The 14,775-nt window shown below is 39.1% G+C and overlaps 1 protein-coding gene across 5 annotated transcripts in view; it reads left to right on the plus strand.

Moving 5' to 3' along the window:
• syt1a (synaptotagmin Ia) overlaps positions 1-14,775 on the plus strand; it is a 216,846-nt gene that overhangs the window by 164,826 nt on the left and 37,245 nt on the right. For 4 of the 5 annotated variants that reach the window (XM_005923509.3, XM_014333938.2, XM_042220506.1 and 1 more), the window contains 2 exons: positions 8,310-8,482; positions 12,193-12,318. In XM_005923509.3, coding sequence (XP_005923571.1) covers positions 8,310-8,482; positions 12,193-12,318 — 299 coding nt within the window. The remainder of the gene's footprint in view (positions 1-8,309; positions 8,483-12,192; positions 12,319-14,775) is intronic. The other variant, XM_014333939.2, reaches the window with a different exon arrangement.

The raw sequence follows: 14,775 nt of genomic DNA on the forward strand, positions 1-14,775 counted from the left end.
CATCTATAATTTGAAAAACAAAACAAGTTGTAATAAATAATAATTCTTAATAATTTTTTAGATATTCTCAAACTTTCATGGTCAGTGTCTATAGTTTCTGTTCCTGTGTTTCTGATGTTTTTTCTTTGTCTTCTGTGCACCGCTGTGTCTCCTTCCTTGTATTTCTGTCTTCCAGTCTCATGTCAGTCTCTAGTCACTTCCTATTTTATTTTGCTAATTAATTTTTTGTTTGACATTGGGTGCTTTGTTTCTCCATGGAGAATCCACTGGATTAGTAACATTACTGGATTTTAACTTATCTCTGATGAGGTTTTGTTCCCTCCTTTAGTTTAGTCTTCACAATATTATTTTGGAAATTGACTGGATGCTCCATAATTTAACTGATTTAACATAATATAACTTCCCATCATTCTCATCTGCTCTGTGGACCTTGATGTGGACTCTAAAAATATTGCATATTTTTACGTGATGTGGAGCACTTCTGGTGTAATCACAAGTACTGACTAGAGTGTGTACTTCGGCCTAATGGTTTCAGCCTATACTTTGCCTCCTTACAGTTCCTCATACATACAAATAGCCCATAGTCTATGGACCCTACTTCCATAACCTGTGGGGTTCTGCAAGGTTTAGTCCTAGGTCCTGTATTATTTTCTTTCTACATTCTTCCTTCACTTGGTAGCACTTGATCTTTTAATAACATTTCTTATCATTTTTATGCATCATTTTTTAGACCTCACCATCTGTCCAACCTAGATGACTGTTTATCCCAAATTATTAACAGTCTCTCCAATAATTATCTTGCGTTAAATTCCAACAAGACTGAGGTGACGATTATAGCTCCTCCTGAACTAGATCCAAATATCAGCTAAACGTTTGCTTCCTTCTGTTCATCTGTTATATAAAGCATTCATAATCTTGGTGTAATATTTGATTCTTTTCTTAGCTTTGACTCTCATCAAAAATATATTTTACATTACTGTTTCTTTTTAACGAAGCTTTTGTTGAGATTTGTGATGATAGTTTTGTATTGCTATTGACTGCATTTTAATTTTATATTGTTTTGTTGTGATTACTGCTCATTTTTATTTTGATTGTGCAGTGGTTTGAAACTACACATCTGTGAAAAGTGCTTTTCAAATACTGATTTGTTATTTGTCTGCCTTTGTTTCTCTCCCCTGTTTTTTCTCGTTGTTTTGTTTTGTTTTTTATTTTTTTTATTTTGAACAACTTCTTTAGCTTGATGTGCTTTTGTGTCACTTTCAAAACGTACATTTACTTTTTGTAGCCATGGCTCTGATAGGACTAGCATTATTGCAACACAACATTAAAGAAGATCCTGTGCCTTGAATGCACAGGCAGCATAGAAAAAAATTATTTACAAATCAGTCCATTAACCTTTAATTGTCTTTATTTGTAGACTGACTACAATGGTTTTTCATGATTCAAAATCACACACTGGACGGCACAGTTCCTCAGTTCATATGCAGACTGCTTCTTCTGCTCCTTTTAGTCACTTTTCTTCTAATTGGCTCTCCTTCATAAGCAACAGGTTTGAACAGAAGGTGGGTGGGGCTTCTGTTCCAGTGTGACCAAACTGGGGACATTCATTTTAACCGATATCATACAGACAGACAGAGCCTGTCTGGAAGTTTTGACTTACAGGAATTACTTGTGCATATGCTGACATTTACATTTGAAACTGTGGCTATGTTTACAGTATTGCAAATGCATATGAAAGAAAATAAGAAAAAGCACTTAAGCCCTAAAACATACAGTTAGAATGCATTAGCTAAAGGCATTTACAGAAAGTTGATATGCATTTTTCTTTTCTCATGAGGCTCTATTGATGCTATTCACTGTAGCAAACCACCACATACTGTCAGAATGACTCACAGTCCTGCAGTAGTTTATACTCCTTTCTATGGAGTCTGTTTTAGAACACCTACAGTGTGTGTAAATGTCAGCCAGTGAAGCATGAGTTTTTCCTTTTATGTTGAGGTTATTGCTCTTTGACTGCGAAAAAATGATCTCTAATAATATCTTCTTAAAACCCAGCATGGTAATGTGTCAGAGAAATCATCAGAATATTTTGAGCTCAAGTTTTGTACCAGTTTGTGTTTCACTATTCTAGCAGGATGTAGATCTGTCACTCAGAGAGCCCTTTGATATGATTAAACAAATCTCAAAAATGTAACAAAATTTACAATCTGCACATCTTCATTTTCATCTTGTTAATGATTAGAGATGTGAAGGCAGATGTACAAAGATGAACTACATGACTCAGTGTCTAAAGGACTTTGAAGGTGTCTCACTGTTTAGGGCTCTGCTTTACCGGCATGCTGTTCTGTTGACGGAGCTGAAAAGTGATTTCAGCCTTCAGGAACAGCAAACATGGATCTCATCATGCGCAACCCACCCATTAGAGAAACTCCATTTTCCATGCCATGTTGCATGGCGGAACGAGAGATAAGTGTTGGGAGTTGAAGTGTTGAAGTGCGTGTGCTGGCAACACTCCCTCTTGCTCTCTCCCTTTCACTTTCTCGCTCTATTTCTCTCTTGAGAAAAGACACTCACACAATGTAGTTAATTAGGAAATGCTTTTATTGCTTTCTGGGACTCAGGTTCCTTTAATTAAGGAACACAGAAGTGCCTTTCACTGGAAGACGCATGCTTGATGAATAAGATAAGGGCTGGTTCCATGCGTTGATTGGACTGTTAGCGCCTAAATGACATTCCATCAGGCATTTTGAGTGTCGATGAAATACCAGAATGACAGTAAGCATTTGGAATTGGGGGTGAAAAAAGGTTTTACTCTGTATATATTCAGAGTCTTGCTTCCATTTGGGGGAAAATCCACATTTTTAGTTTTAGTTATTGTTATCGTTGTGATCTGCCAGCTTGTAATACAGACTTGTCACGTCTCTGACACTTCCATTACAATACTGTCTCCTTAGCTTACTTCCTGTTTGCATTTATACATGGAAGCTAGAAGTACCTGTTCAGATGCTAAAAAATGCCACTATATATTCTCATAAGCTTCTAGCAAACTATAGAGCAGGGGTGGGAAACTCCAGGCCGGTGTCCTGCAGGTTTTAGATATCACCCTGGGTCAACACACCTGAATCAAATGATTAGTTCATTACCAAACTTCTGGAGAACGTCGAGAAATGTTGAGGTGGTAATTTAGCCATTTAAATGAGCTGTGTTGGATCAAGGACACATCTAAAACCTGCAGGACACCGGGCCATGAGGCCTGGAGTTCCCACGGTCCTGCTATAAAGGTACAACTTGCAAAAGATGTTTAATTTCTTTATATTTTGCTTAAAAAGGGGGGAAATAGGTGCAGGGATTTATTGAAACATCTGCAAGCATACATAGAAATACAGTATATAAGGCAAACAGTGAGTTTGTACAATTCTAACCAGTTTGAAAGTCAATATTTGGCATGATCACATTATGAATGCTTCTCAAAAGACATTCAAAGCTCTTCTTCGGATGTTGGATGTCTTTTTTGTCCATTCTCTATTAAGATGATCTCACACTGCTTGGAAAGCGTTGTTCCAGGGTCCGGGGAGACCAGTCCATGACTGATGGTGATGATGTTTTATTGCTCACTGATTATAGTTTGAAGCAGCAATCAAGCAGCAATTTATCTGGATCTGTTGCCACTTTTTTTCAGCCCAGTTCCATTAATTTGGCATACCTTCTTCCAGTTTCTTGTCTGTGTCTGTTACATGTAGACACAACACTGTTTCATCCCTTTAGTTAGGTGGCTTTTTTAAGCTTAACAATGATCTATGAATCATTTAAGGGTCTTAACAACCAAACAAAGCACACAAAAGCCTTTCTTCTGACAAAGGTAAAGTACAAAAAACTGAATGAAAACAAGAAATTCAGTCTGAACTTAAGAAAGCGTGGAGAACTATTCCTCAAGACCACTTTTAAAAATTACAGGAAAGTCTGGCTCCTTGGAGGCAAAGTATTGCTCAAAACCATTGCACTGTACTGTATTTCTCTTGAGATTTAATCATGCAGCATATCATGAAACATAAATGCCGCTGGTCCAGCTTTTCCAATTAGGCAGTCATTACATAGGTGTGTTTTGGCATAAATGTAATATGAATGTTAAATTTTTAGGGGTAAACAAATCATTTATTCAGGTGTAATTGGAGAATTATTAAACAGCGCTCACTAGATTAAAAATGCTACAATGTGCACTTTTTACCATTGAGTAGTGCCAAATGGCTTAAGTTACTTAAACTTTAAGCCCTTAATTAATATAGTACAATTAAGAGAAACGTGAACGCAGGATGATTGCTGTGTGATTGGTATATACATACAAATGCTATGATCAATATACTAAGAAGATAAAGTAATCCCCTGATATGGTTAGAGTAAAGATAAAGGCTTAAGGGGTTATTCAAACAATAATTGGGGCTGGGCTATTAGTCACATTTTTGTAAATTACACTAATAATATTATAAGAAAGAGGAAAGTACCCTTAACTGTGCATAAGCAATGCAAAAAAGATAAATTGTTTGGATATTATATGCATATGTATATATAACAACATTACGTTTGCAGTGGTTGTGGATGCACCATTTAAACTCACTGGGAATACACCAGTCATTGCACATACACATATATAAAGAGAGAGGAGCAAGAGAAATAAACTAGACTTTTTAAACAGTGACTAAGATACAGCGAGTTCACACTTACCAGCCAGAAAACTTCATGCACACGTTCACTGAAAGCAGTCATGAGCTGCAAGAATGTGGAACGTGATGCGTGGATTCTGTGCGATCCATTGATTCTTCACAGTGTGCCACAATGCTACCCCCCAGGTCATGGGGAAGTATCCCACTTCTCCCAGTCGGCCAGCCCACCCATGGTTAATGCCCATAGTTGGGTATTGTGGGCCTCTCAACTGGGTGTGGTTTTCAGAGTCTGCTCTCTTCACGAGTGATGTGTAATTAATTCCTTTGAATCTTCTTGCTTCATAAATATAACAAGACTGACAAACTCCCAATAAAAAACAGCCTTGTGTGTCTAAGGAGTGAGAAAGCAAACACTTCCCGGCTCAAGAGTTTATTCTGTGCACGGTGTCAAGTTTGTAAAGGAAATACTCCTGGTTTTATTTGGCTCATTGTAAACGAGGCCTATCCAGTTTCACCTCCATTACCACGCTGCTCCAAGGCAAGGCCAAAGCTGTAGATCCCGAAGTTATTTTAGAGCATCACTCACTGTTTTTCCTTGGAGGAGAGTGCTTATTGATTTTGTCAAAAGAATCGATTTCTTTCCCTCCTCTCTCCCTTTCTCCCCCCCTCCCCCCCTCCCCCTTGGACCTGAGCAAAGGAACTGCAGCTGAATGTTGCTGAGCAAAACCCCAGAGAGAGTTTGTAATAGGCTTTTCCGTTTTGATGGGTCATTCTGGAGCTTTTCCAGATAAAGTCTTCAAAGGGCTGACTGATGTTTTCTATTATTTTGTAGGATTTAAGAGAATGGCAAGTATTATATCTGTCTGGTGCCCCCCACAAATTCCTTTCTTATATTCGGTTGTATGGATGGGTTTTGTGACCTCTTGGTGGTGTTGAACGCTTAAGGTGTGGAGAACAGCAGCAAGAACAGAACGGGCATCAGTGACAACAGATATGACTTAGGTCAGAGGTTAAGTGGGAGTGGGTTGCAAAGCAGCTTACAGATGTGTAGCAACTGTATTTGTTGTAAAGATGAGCCCATCTGCCCTGATTGCAGCTGAGCTTGGCTTTGTGGCCCGCCTGAATTAACACAGAAAATATGCTCCTTAAACAGTTTGTTATTGCTCAGTGTTAAAATGAGGAGTGGGCTGCCAGGTGTTTGGTATCTGCTGAGTAGAGTCAAGGAGCAGTGATTGTGACAGCTGAACAGGGAAGTCTGTTGTGAGGCTTCTCATTATTTTCATTGCATCTGGGCTGCTGTCCCTCCGGTGCTTAAAAACCGCCCACTTCTCCTTCAATCGTTATGTTTGTGTGGTGTACACTGTATCCCTGTGTGTCCGCACCAGGCAGCGCCAGCTGACTGCTGGCTATAGTTGAGATAGGTGTCAACGTGTTTGCAGCTGGCTGTCACTGTGCTGTTGAGCCGAGCGTCTGACAGTGTGACAGTGTTGATTGCTGCTTGTCCAATTTCTCCAGTCAGGCTTATAGTGCAGGCCAGTAGCATATGGTGGAGTGAAAAGTAACGACTCGTATGTCACCTCAGTGAAAGTGCATTTTGTTTTGTTTTTTGTCATGTTAGGAACCGTTTTAATCATAACTGAACAACAGTAGCTGCACGTGTGCTGTGAAGAAATCACTTTTTCAAAGGGAGTTTTAAGGGACAAACTCGAAACTCTCGATTCCAAACTTTTAACTTGCATAAAGATCATTAGGTGACACTAAATTAATTAAGTTTCTGTTGTTGCTCCTGCTGGTTTTCTTTTGTTATTTTACTCTAATTCTGCTGCCATAATCAGATCAAGGCGATATGTAATCACTAATTAGTGATTAAACTAATAACTGCCAAGAAGTGCTCACGGAAGTGTGACGTAAAAGTATTATTTTAAATACTTTGCCCAACATGAAACTTTCAAAATAGTCTTGATGAACCGTCCAGAAGCACCACTGAGGATCAGAACTGCTCAAGTGGTGGAAACAGCCTCATAAACGACGTCAAATCTCAGTGATTAGATACAAAAATTAGCATTTTTTTGGTCTTTTGTCTTTCTTCTCCAAAACAGTGTTTTTACTTCACTACTTTTTTTATGATGCATGTAATATTATCATGCTGTTTTTGTTTTTGTCTAGTGCTAACATTTGATCTGAACAGAACAGTGGTGGTTGCTGACTCAAAAACGTGGAAAATCATCGTGTTTTTTACACTAATTGGCTACTTTTTGTTATGTTTTTGTATTTTCACACTAACAAGATGCGAAGCAGCATCAACTATATAAAAAATAGGAAAAACAAAAGCAGCAAAATTGAGAATTATTCCTATTCAATGTGTTATTTTCTATAGGGACATTTTAGGTAGCACGTTTACATAAACAGATGTTACAGTAGAGGTTACATTTGGGAGGATGAACATCTGCTTTAACTTTATGGATCTACTTCTGGTTTAAAGTTAATTTACTTTAAAATAATTAACACTAACACTGAGCTGTTATTGTTTTATTTAATTCAGCACAGATGCAGTAAATAAGATGTTCCTCTGGTGTGTCGTCAGCCCTGTTTGTGTATCTAAATTACAATTAAGAGTTTGATTCGGATAAACTAATCTAATATCAGGATAAAAATCCCAAATTATGCAAAAAAGAATCAAACAAGCAATGGCATATGTAATAAAATAAACTTTATTATTCCTGCTGGTACAAACATTGGGGTCAATGGAACCATTGATGGACTATTATACTGTTTTCACAGTGGGATAGACTAATAATAATAATAATAATAATAATAATAATAATAATAATAATAATATAGCATTTTTCTTTCTTTCTTTCTTTTTCTTTTGAAAAGGTCAAAATTAGTCCATTGTAAATTTGACTTGCAGGTGAAAAAACAACAACTTTAAACTAAAAAGGAAGACAGCCTGGTCCAAAAAGTTATTCTCCAGCCTTTTATCTTAAAAATGTTCAGGTTTAATGTAACCACTGAGATTAGGCTTAGCAGGTTTCCCTTGGAGGAAAGTTTCTGTCTAAACCTGCAGTGTTTCTGGGGAAAATTTAAAAAGAAACCCAAAGCCTTAAATCCAAACACAAAAGATCAATTAAATTTTTTAAAGGTAATATGAAAGCTTAGAGTATGAGAACAATGTGAAAGCAAACCCCTCGCCACCCCGTGAACCCGTTTGGTTTTACTGCATCAGTGGATTGTCATGGTCACACCTCTGCTAATGCCTCTCCGGCACACCCTGCCAATTCACCACAGCTCTCGCTCCAAAGCAAGTTCTGTGTTGCCGGTGATTACCGTGAAAGTGTCAGCTGTCTGAGAATCTTTTGTTTAAATGGCAAGTGGAAAATGCCAACATCTGTTACTTCCACTAAATTGGCTGAAGCCGTTCAGTCAGGTCCGATCTTTAGGAGTCTTGACACTTTTTGATGGACTTAGTGCTGATCTGTTGTACCAACTCTGTAGTCACACACGCTTTTCCTGCTTTTATCTCACCTGTAATTTGGTACAATCTCTACTTTTCAGGTCTTTGGTTCAGAGTGTTCACTGAAATGTTTTTCACTTGCCTCCAAGATTCACTCCTACTTCTGAACATCTCTTTGTTGTTTGTCCTTCTCACAGTGCCATCGTGGGCCATCGTCTCGATTGCCTTTGTGGCCATCATCCTGGTGTTAGCTTGCTGCTTCTGTGTCTGCAAAAAATGGATATTCAAGAAGAAAAACAAAAAGAAGGGCAAAGACAAGGGCAAAAATGCCATCAACATGAAGGACGTCATAGATGGGGCCAAAACCGAGGTAACGACTTTTTAAACTTTTGTTATTAAAATTCTGAAAAATTACCATCCCCACAATCCTAATTGAATAGGAAGCTTAATGCCAAAATATTTGATGCTGTGTTTGAAATATATATTTTTTTTCTTACAATTTTAGGAAATCTGATTCTGTATGATTACAAATTAGTTCACCAAATTGATTTGTTAAGAGAACATTTTCAACTATATACACAGTTTCCACGTAACATCATAGTATCATAGTAGCGCCCACCTGGATGGCAAAACAAGACTTTTTTCCCTGCTGTCTTCTAGCCGTTTCCACCCAAATATAAGTTGTTATTTTTTTATTGGATGCAGGAGTGACTCAGTTTGTTTAGAAAAGCTAACAGTATAACACGGATTCCAACCACATTCAATCCTTCTTGTCCAGCAGGTTGTGCCTTTTAAACATAGTACGCTAAATTTCCAGTGATATATTTTAATCTTGAGCTCTACTGCCATAGCTTGGCATGATTTACATTTAAGAATAATCCTTCTTTAACCAATGTTCACAGTTAGGGATGTGTTCCTGACATCCCCTTCCTGTCTTTAGTCACTATACAGAGCTAAGAGTAGAAGAAAACTGTCTGAAACGGAGACCATATATTATGACCTGGTTTAGTAACACTCACTATAGTTTTGCCAATGAAGCAATAAATTCTATTCTATTCTTTCAATAATAATAATAATAATGACAACATCGGAGAGCTCACGGTGCTTTATATCGTGAGGTAAAGACTCTACAATGACACAGTGATTTTTACCTCTCAAGCATTTTTTTTTTACGTCCAGCAAGTCCACCAGGGCCCTGTTACATAAATTTTGTGTGAATTTACCTGAGAAGTATTTAACAGCTACACCTGTGCCTAATTAAGCAGCCTTTAAGCTGACTCGAAAGAAGTAAAACAGAGAATGTTCGCAACTGAGAATAAACCAGCCTTCGAACAGCAGAACAGTTTGCCCCTCTACATCAAAAATCTAAACACGGCAGTCTAAGGAGAAGGACTCTCCTTACGATAGATTTAAACCATTGCCACTGTTTTTAGCAACTATTTGTGGCTTGAAACTGATGGAATATCGACGTTTTATGCTGCAGTTCTTTGGGTTTTCCAGTGTTTTGCCATCCAGGACTGTGCAGCAGTTACGTGACTAATAACAGTGAATAGCTCTCAATAAGTTGCATTTTTTGGTGCAAGAGCTGCTACTGTACCACATATATTTTCTGTGTGTTGTGTGTTTATTGCAGCCAAAGAGTTGCATTCAGCCTTTTTTTTTTACTAAAGGAAATTAAAGTCACTTAAGGTGGCTTCAGATTTAAGAGAACCCTTTAGTCTCTTTTGTTTCTCCTGCTTATAATTTTTGTGCTTTTCATTCATTCTTTGAATATTTTTTATGGTTTTGGTCATATGAGGACCTGCTCACTTGTTGAAGAGTGTGAGTAACGTTTGCTGTGTAATGAAGTGGTATCCACCCAGAGAAATGACGTCACCAAATGATACACAAATGGCGAAACTCTTACTTTTCAACTGCACAGAACGAGGAAACGGTGACACGCTGACACTTGATATGGAGTTAGCACACTAATTGCACCAGCAGAGCGTCGTTTCACTGCCATCCTCGGTGGAATCGTGCACACAATGTGTTTAATTTGCTGCAACACCCTTGCTGTCGGACCCACGTAGACGGAAACCACTGACATTGTTTTCTTAGTTCATTTGACTGACTTCTTTTTTGAAAAAGAGCTAATTATAACTTAAATGTTAAGGAGTCTTTTATTTTCTTAGATAATAGTGAAGTGCGGAAAACTTTATTAACCACCAAGGTCATTCAATCCGACGCAGCGCTGCAGCATGTTAGATTACAAGAGTTTTCATTAATGTCCAATAGTCTTCCCGTCTTTGCACCATCCAGCTTTTAAAATTATAACTAAAGAGGCTTTAATCAAAATAAAAGACATCAGTTACTGGACACCCTAATAGCTAATCTCTGAGATTGGTGAATCTGCCACTTTCGAGGCAGGCGGTCATTTCTCCTGGTGTGCCCAGACTCTGGTGTGTTAACTCCTGTGTGTGGTTGTTTTAATTTGTGTTTCTTCCTTCTATGTCCTCCTTATCTGTGTTGTGTCTGATGACTGTTCGGGATGGTCACTGGCGGTAGGTTCCTAATTGCTGTTGGATCTTCTTAAGCCTGCTGCTCTGACGTTTTTTTTGTAGCCTCTTGAAAACAACTACTACTCCCATAGAACCAAATATATGTAACTATGCATACAGTACATGTATATCGACTGCATATATGTGTGTACAAGCTGCATATGCACATATATATGTATGAAAGAAACACTGGGTGCGCATTGATAAGGTTGAACCACACTGATCCTCGTGCCAAGCTAAAGTCTCCTGCCTTTTGAATCTTTCATTTGCATTTCAAACGAGTGGTGGCAAGCAAACTAGAATGATTGAGAGGCTCTACAAGTAAAAGCTCTTTTGAAGCTTTGTGATGAAAAGGAAGCTTCACAGCATCTGCAACCACATCTGTCAACCCAGGTGTAGCAAAGTCGCACACAAGTTGGTTTAAAGGAAACACTTTCGTTAAATTAGGGAATATTATTTCCTCAATCATTTTACCCGCTTCTCTTTTTCTGTCTTTAAAAAAAAGAAAGAAAAAAAAAGGCCCCAACTGGATTTGCTCACCAAAGACAGAGACCAGGTGGCTCAGTGGCAAATTTTAAAACCAATCAGTGTTGTTCAGCCTTTTGCTTTCACAACTTGACAAACTGGAGCAGGGAGGTACATTACAACCCCTTTAACCAACATCTACCCACCCACCGCTGGCATGATGCTTCTAGCTACCATCGGCGTAGGGGGTAACATCCAACCTTTAGGGCTATGATGACAATGCGACTGTATGTTTGAGGATGTAACCAAACTTTGGGAATGGGGACTCACATAAGAGCACTGTTTTGTACAACAGAGAATGCTCTGCATGCCTAGTGAAAGAGACTTCTTGGAAGGCAACTTTTGATGCTGAATGAATGACCTTGAGACCTAGTCTTTGCCTCTTCAATCGCATGTTGTTCTTATAACAAACTCCTCCACCCCCCACACCCCCTTCACTATCACCAGAGCCACCACCTGCTGTCCTCACCTCAGTGTCAGTCTAGGAAAGGGCAACTTCACTTCTCACTCTCTGCCACTTCGGACAGTTCCCAGTTGATATGTGTTTTTGCCAGAGACTTGATCTGCCTGAAATAACATCAAGGGAATTGTCTTACTATGATCTTTTCTAGAGGCATCTCTTTCTTTCTCTCTGTCTGCCTCTTTTTATCATCTCTCTCTAATTTCTCTCCACCCTCCACCCTTCTTCCTTCACTAATGCCTGCCCATTCTCATTTCTGGCGCCATCATTTGATCTTTCCCCCCCTTCAGACTGAAAAACCCAGAGATTGATAGAAAAGCACCATCGGGGGACGAGGCCCGGGGTTTTAGTGCATCACACAGCATGTCCTGGTGTTAACTGCTATGGTGTTTTAGTGCTTGCTCCCCCCCCCCTCCCCTCTCCCTTGTATACCATAAAACAAGTGGGAGCTTTTACAGGAGTAGGTCCGGTGGCAGGACCTGGGCGGGGAATGGCTGGCAGGGTGCTAGCACCAGCGGCAAACAGGCGACACTGACTCTTGGTGGGTGTCTCCTTCAGGCCTTGAAGGATGAGGAGGATGCGGAGACAGGGCTGACTGAAACGGAGAAAGAGGCAGAGCCCAAGGAGGACCAGAAACTGGGCAAATTACAGTACTCCCTGGATTACAATTTCACAGAGAATACGGTAAGGATCTGTTCTCCAAATCTCCCTCAGTGTGTGTCGTTGTTGAGAAAGATCCTTCATTGTAAGTATGGCCACACCCAGCCTCTGAGGTCCAAGTTTGCATCTCTCCAGAGAATAAACAGGACCCAAACCAGGTTTTGCACAACATTTTCCTCTCATAGTTGCTTGATCATTGAAGCTTGAGAGCAATCTCACAGGGATATATCATGGTGGTCGAGTTTGTGCATTTGCCATGGAGCCTGGTAAAGATACAGTATACTATTGGGATTTAGTTTGTCTCTGTATTTGTTTCTTTCTTTCTACTTGATTGAATACAGCCCCTGCAGATATCCATCTGCTTTATTTTTTCCCAGCGACTGAGTTTTAAAAAGCAGAATGAGGAAGCACATCAACTTCCTGGTGCCAGATGTTGTGTGACAGATAATAGATGCGGTGCATGAACACACTGTCCCTCACTAGGCTAGCTAACTCCCCATTTTAAGCAGAACTGACAGCCAGAGATTAGCTGGTAACACACAATGCTCCTCTACACGCCAGTGTTGGAACCTCTACCTTTTTCACAAAAAATGCTCGCCCAGATCTTACGTCTCTCTCTGGTTTGTATTCAACAATTGTTTGTGTTAAAATTGTGAAATATTCATCAATTCACAGATTACAAAAGACAGTAATGGTGCTAATATAATTATGTTGTGCAGATGCTATTTGTGTTCAGTCAACCAGCCCCTTATTTCTGTTAGAGAAGCAGTCATTTCATAAAAGAGGGATATTATGTGGACAATATTGCTTTTCACAGAGTTGATCTGTCATGTAGCGGGAGGCGCTGACAGGTCTCTATGAGGTTCTTGATTACACAGGTAATAAGCTCCACAGTGGAGCTCAAGCGTAATGAATGGATGACAGTTTTCACATTTTGTGACGGTGACCTGAGAAAAGCCGGGCTCGACTCACTGCCGGTGAAACTCACAACAGGCAGAGCTAAAAACCTGAGGGGAGGCGGCAGTTTATCTGACCCACTTTTAGCCCCACGAGGGACACAGTGCAGAGGCACAGTGGCCTTCAGGATTTTGTATTATTTATTTATTTTGCCAGGCAATCAACATGAGTACCAAAAAACTGCCCTGGGAGAACTGGTACGGGTGATTGGCTAAATGCTGTGTGTGAAATTCCTGTTATTACTGGCATATTGCTTTTAAAGGCAAACACAAGAAGCATCTAGTTTTGGGATAGTTTGTAGTTACGCAGGCAGCAGTTTCATTTGATATGTGGGTGGGTGGTGGGGGTTCAAAAAGTAAAATCAAAATTACTGTCTGAAGAGGCTGAAAGCAGGGATTTTAAAAGGTAACCTTGCCATAGAAAGATGGGTTCACCTATCTACAAGCCACCACCACCATCTTTCTCTTCACAGTGGGGACAAAATCATGCAAATTAACACACAAATACCCTTAAATGTGCAAAATAAATAAATAAACACAATTTACAGAAAACAGTTATTGCACAGAGTTCAGATAAAACAGGGAACAAGAACAAAAGTGGTGATCCTCAGGGGTTTCAATCAAGAGATACATCAATTTTCTAATGTATAGATTGTTTTTAGAGTCTTATCATAAGAATACATTTCACTGTATCTATGTACGCATACGTACATAGAGAAATGGGAAGTTATAGATTCTTAAAAGTGCATCTATTTGTGCAGAAATGACAAAAAAACAAGACAAAAAAACGCTCTTTTATTACTTTAAGATCACTGAATACAAAATTTATTACGTAAAATTTTAGAAAAAATGAAAACTGCTCTCAGTGAATTTGTTCCTATTGGACCTGCATGAATTGTAATAGCATAAAAAAATCTATTTGTTGTCTTTTGACGAAATTTAACAGTCAACACAACACAAAAAGACTTCATAATGTCTGCACTGAACTGAGTGGACAGGAATAATTGAAAATTGGATCGCTTATTAGAAAATGTAGAACAATGGTGTAAAGTGAAGGTGGGGCAATCCCCACCCCAAACGCATCTGGCAGTCTTGGTTAGAAATAAGTATGAAGGTAGTAATTGTCACCTCCAATGTCACATATGGAAAAAACACAGTTTGCATCATATCGTGGATTGATGCTATATTTTTAAGCCATTATCATTTTGTCGCTATATCTTCCAGGCAGGAGGAAAAGAAGAAAACCGCAGAGGAGGGTCATGGATGTAGTGAAGGAGGGCATGCAGAGGGCTGGTGTGGTGGCGATATCTGTGGCAATATGTTAAAACTGAAGTTTTATATACTCGAGCATAATTTCTCGTAACACTTATGGAGTTAGTGAAAGAACAGGGTCCTTTCTGCAGGAGAAAATCTTTCAGGAGATACATATGAAAATTAGAAATATAAGTACAGTTGTTATGGAGGTAAGTAAAAATTCAGCACACTTCTAACAGCAGGCAACAGCAATCCTCCTATCATGAGTTTG

The sequence above is a fragment of the Haplochromis burtoni genome, unplaced genomic scaffold (assembly GCF_018398535.1).
Source record: "Haplochromis burtoni strain Fernald_Lab_line unplaced genomic scaffold, NCSU_Asbu1 Contig_49, whole genome shotgun sequence".
Taxonomy (NCBI): Eukaryota; Metazoa; Chordata; class Actinopteri; order Cichliformes; family Cichlidae; genus Haplochromis; species Haplochromis burtoni.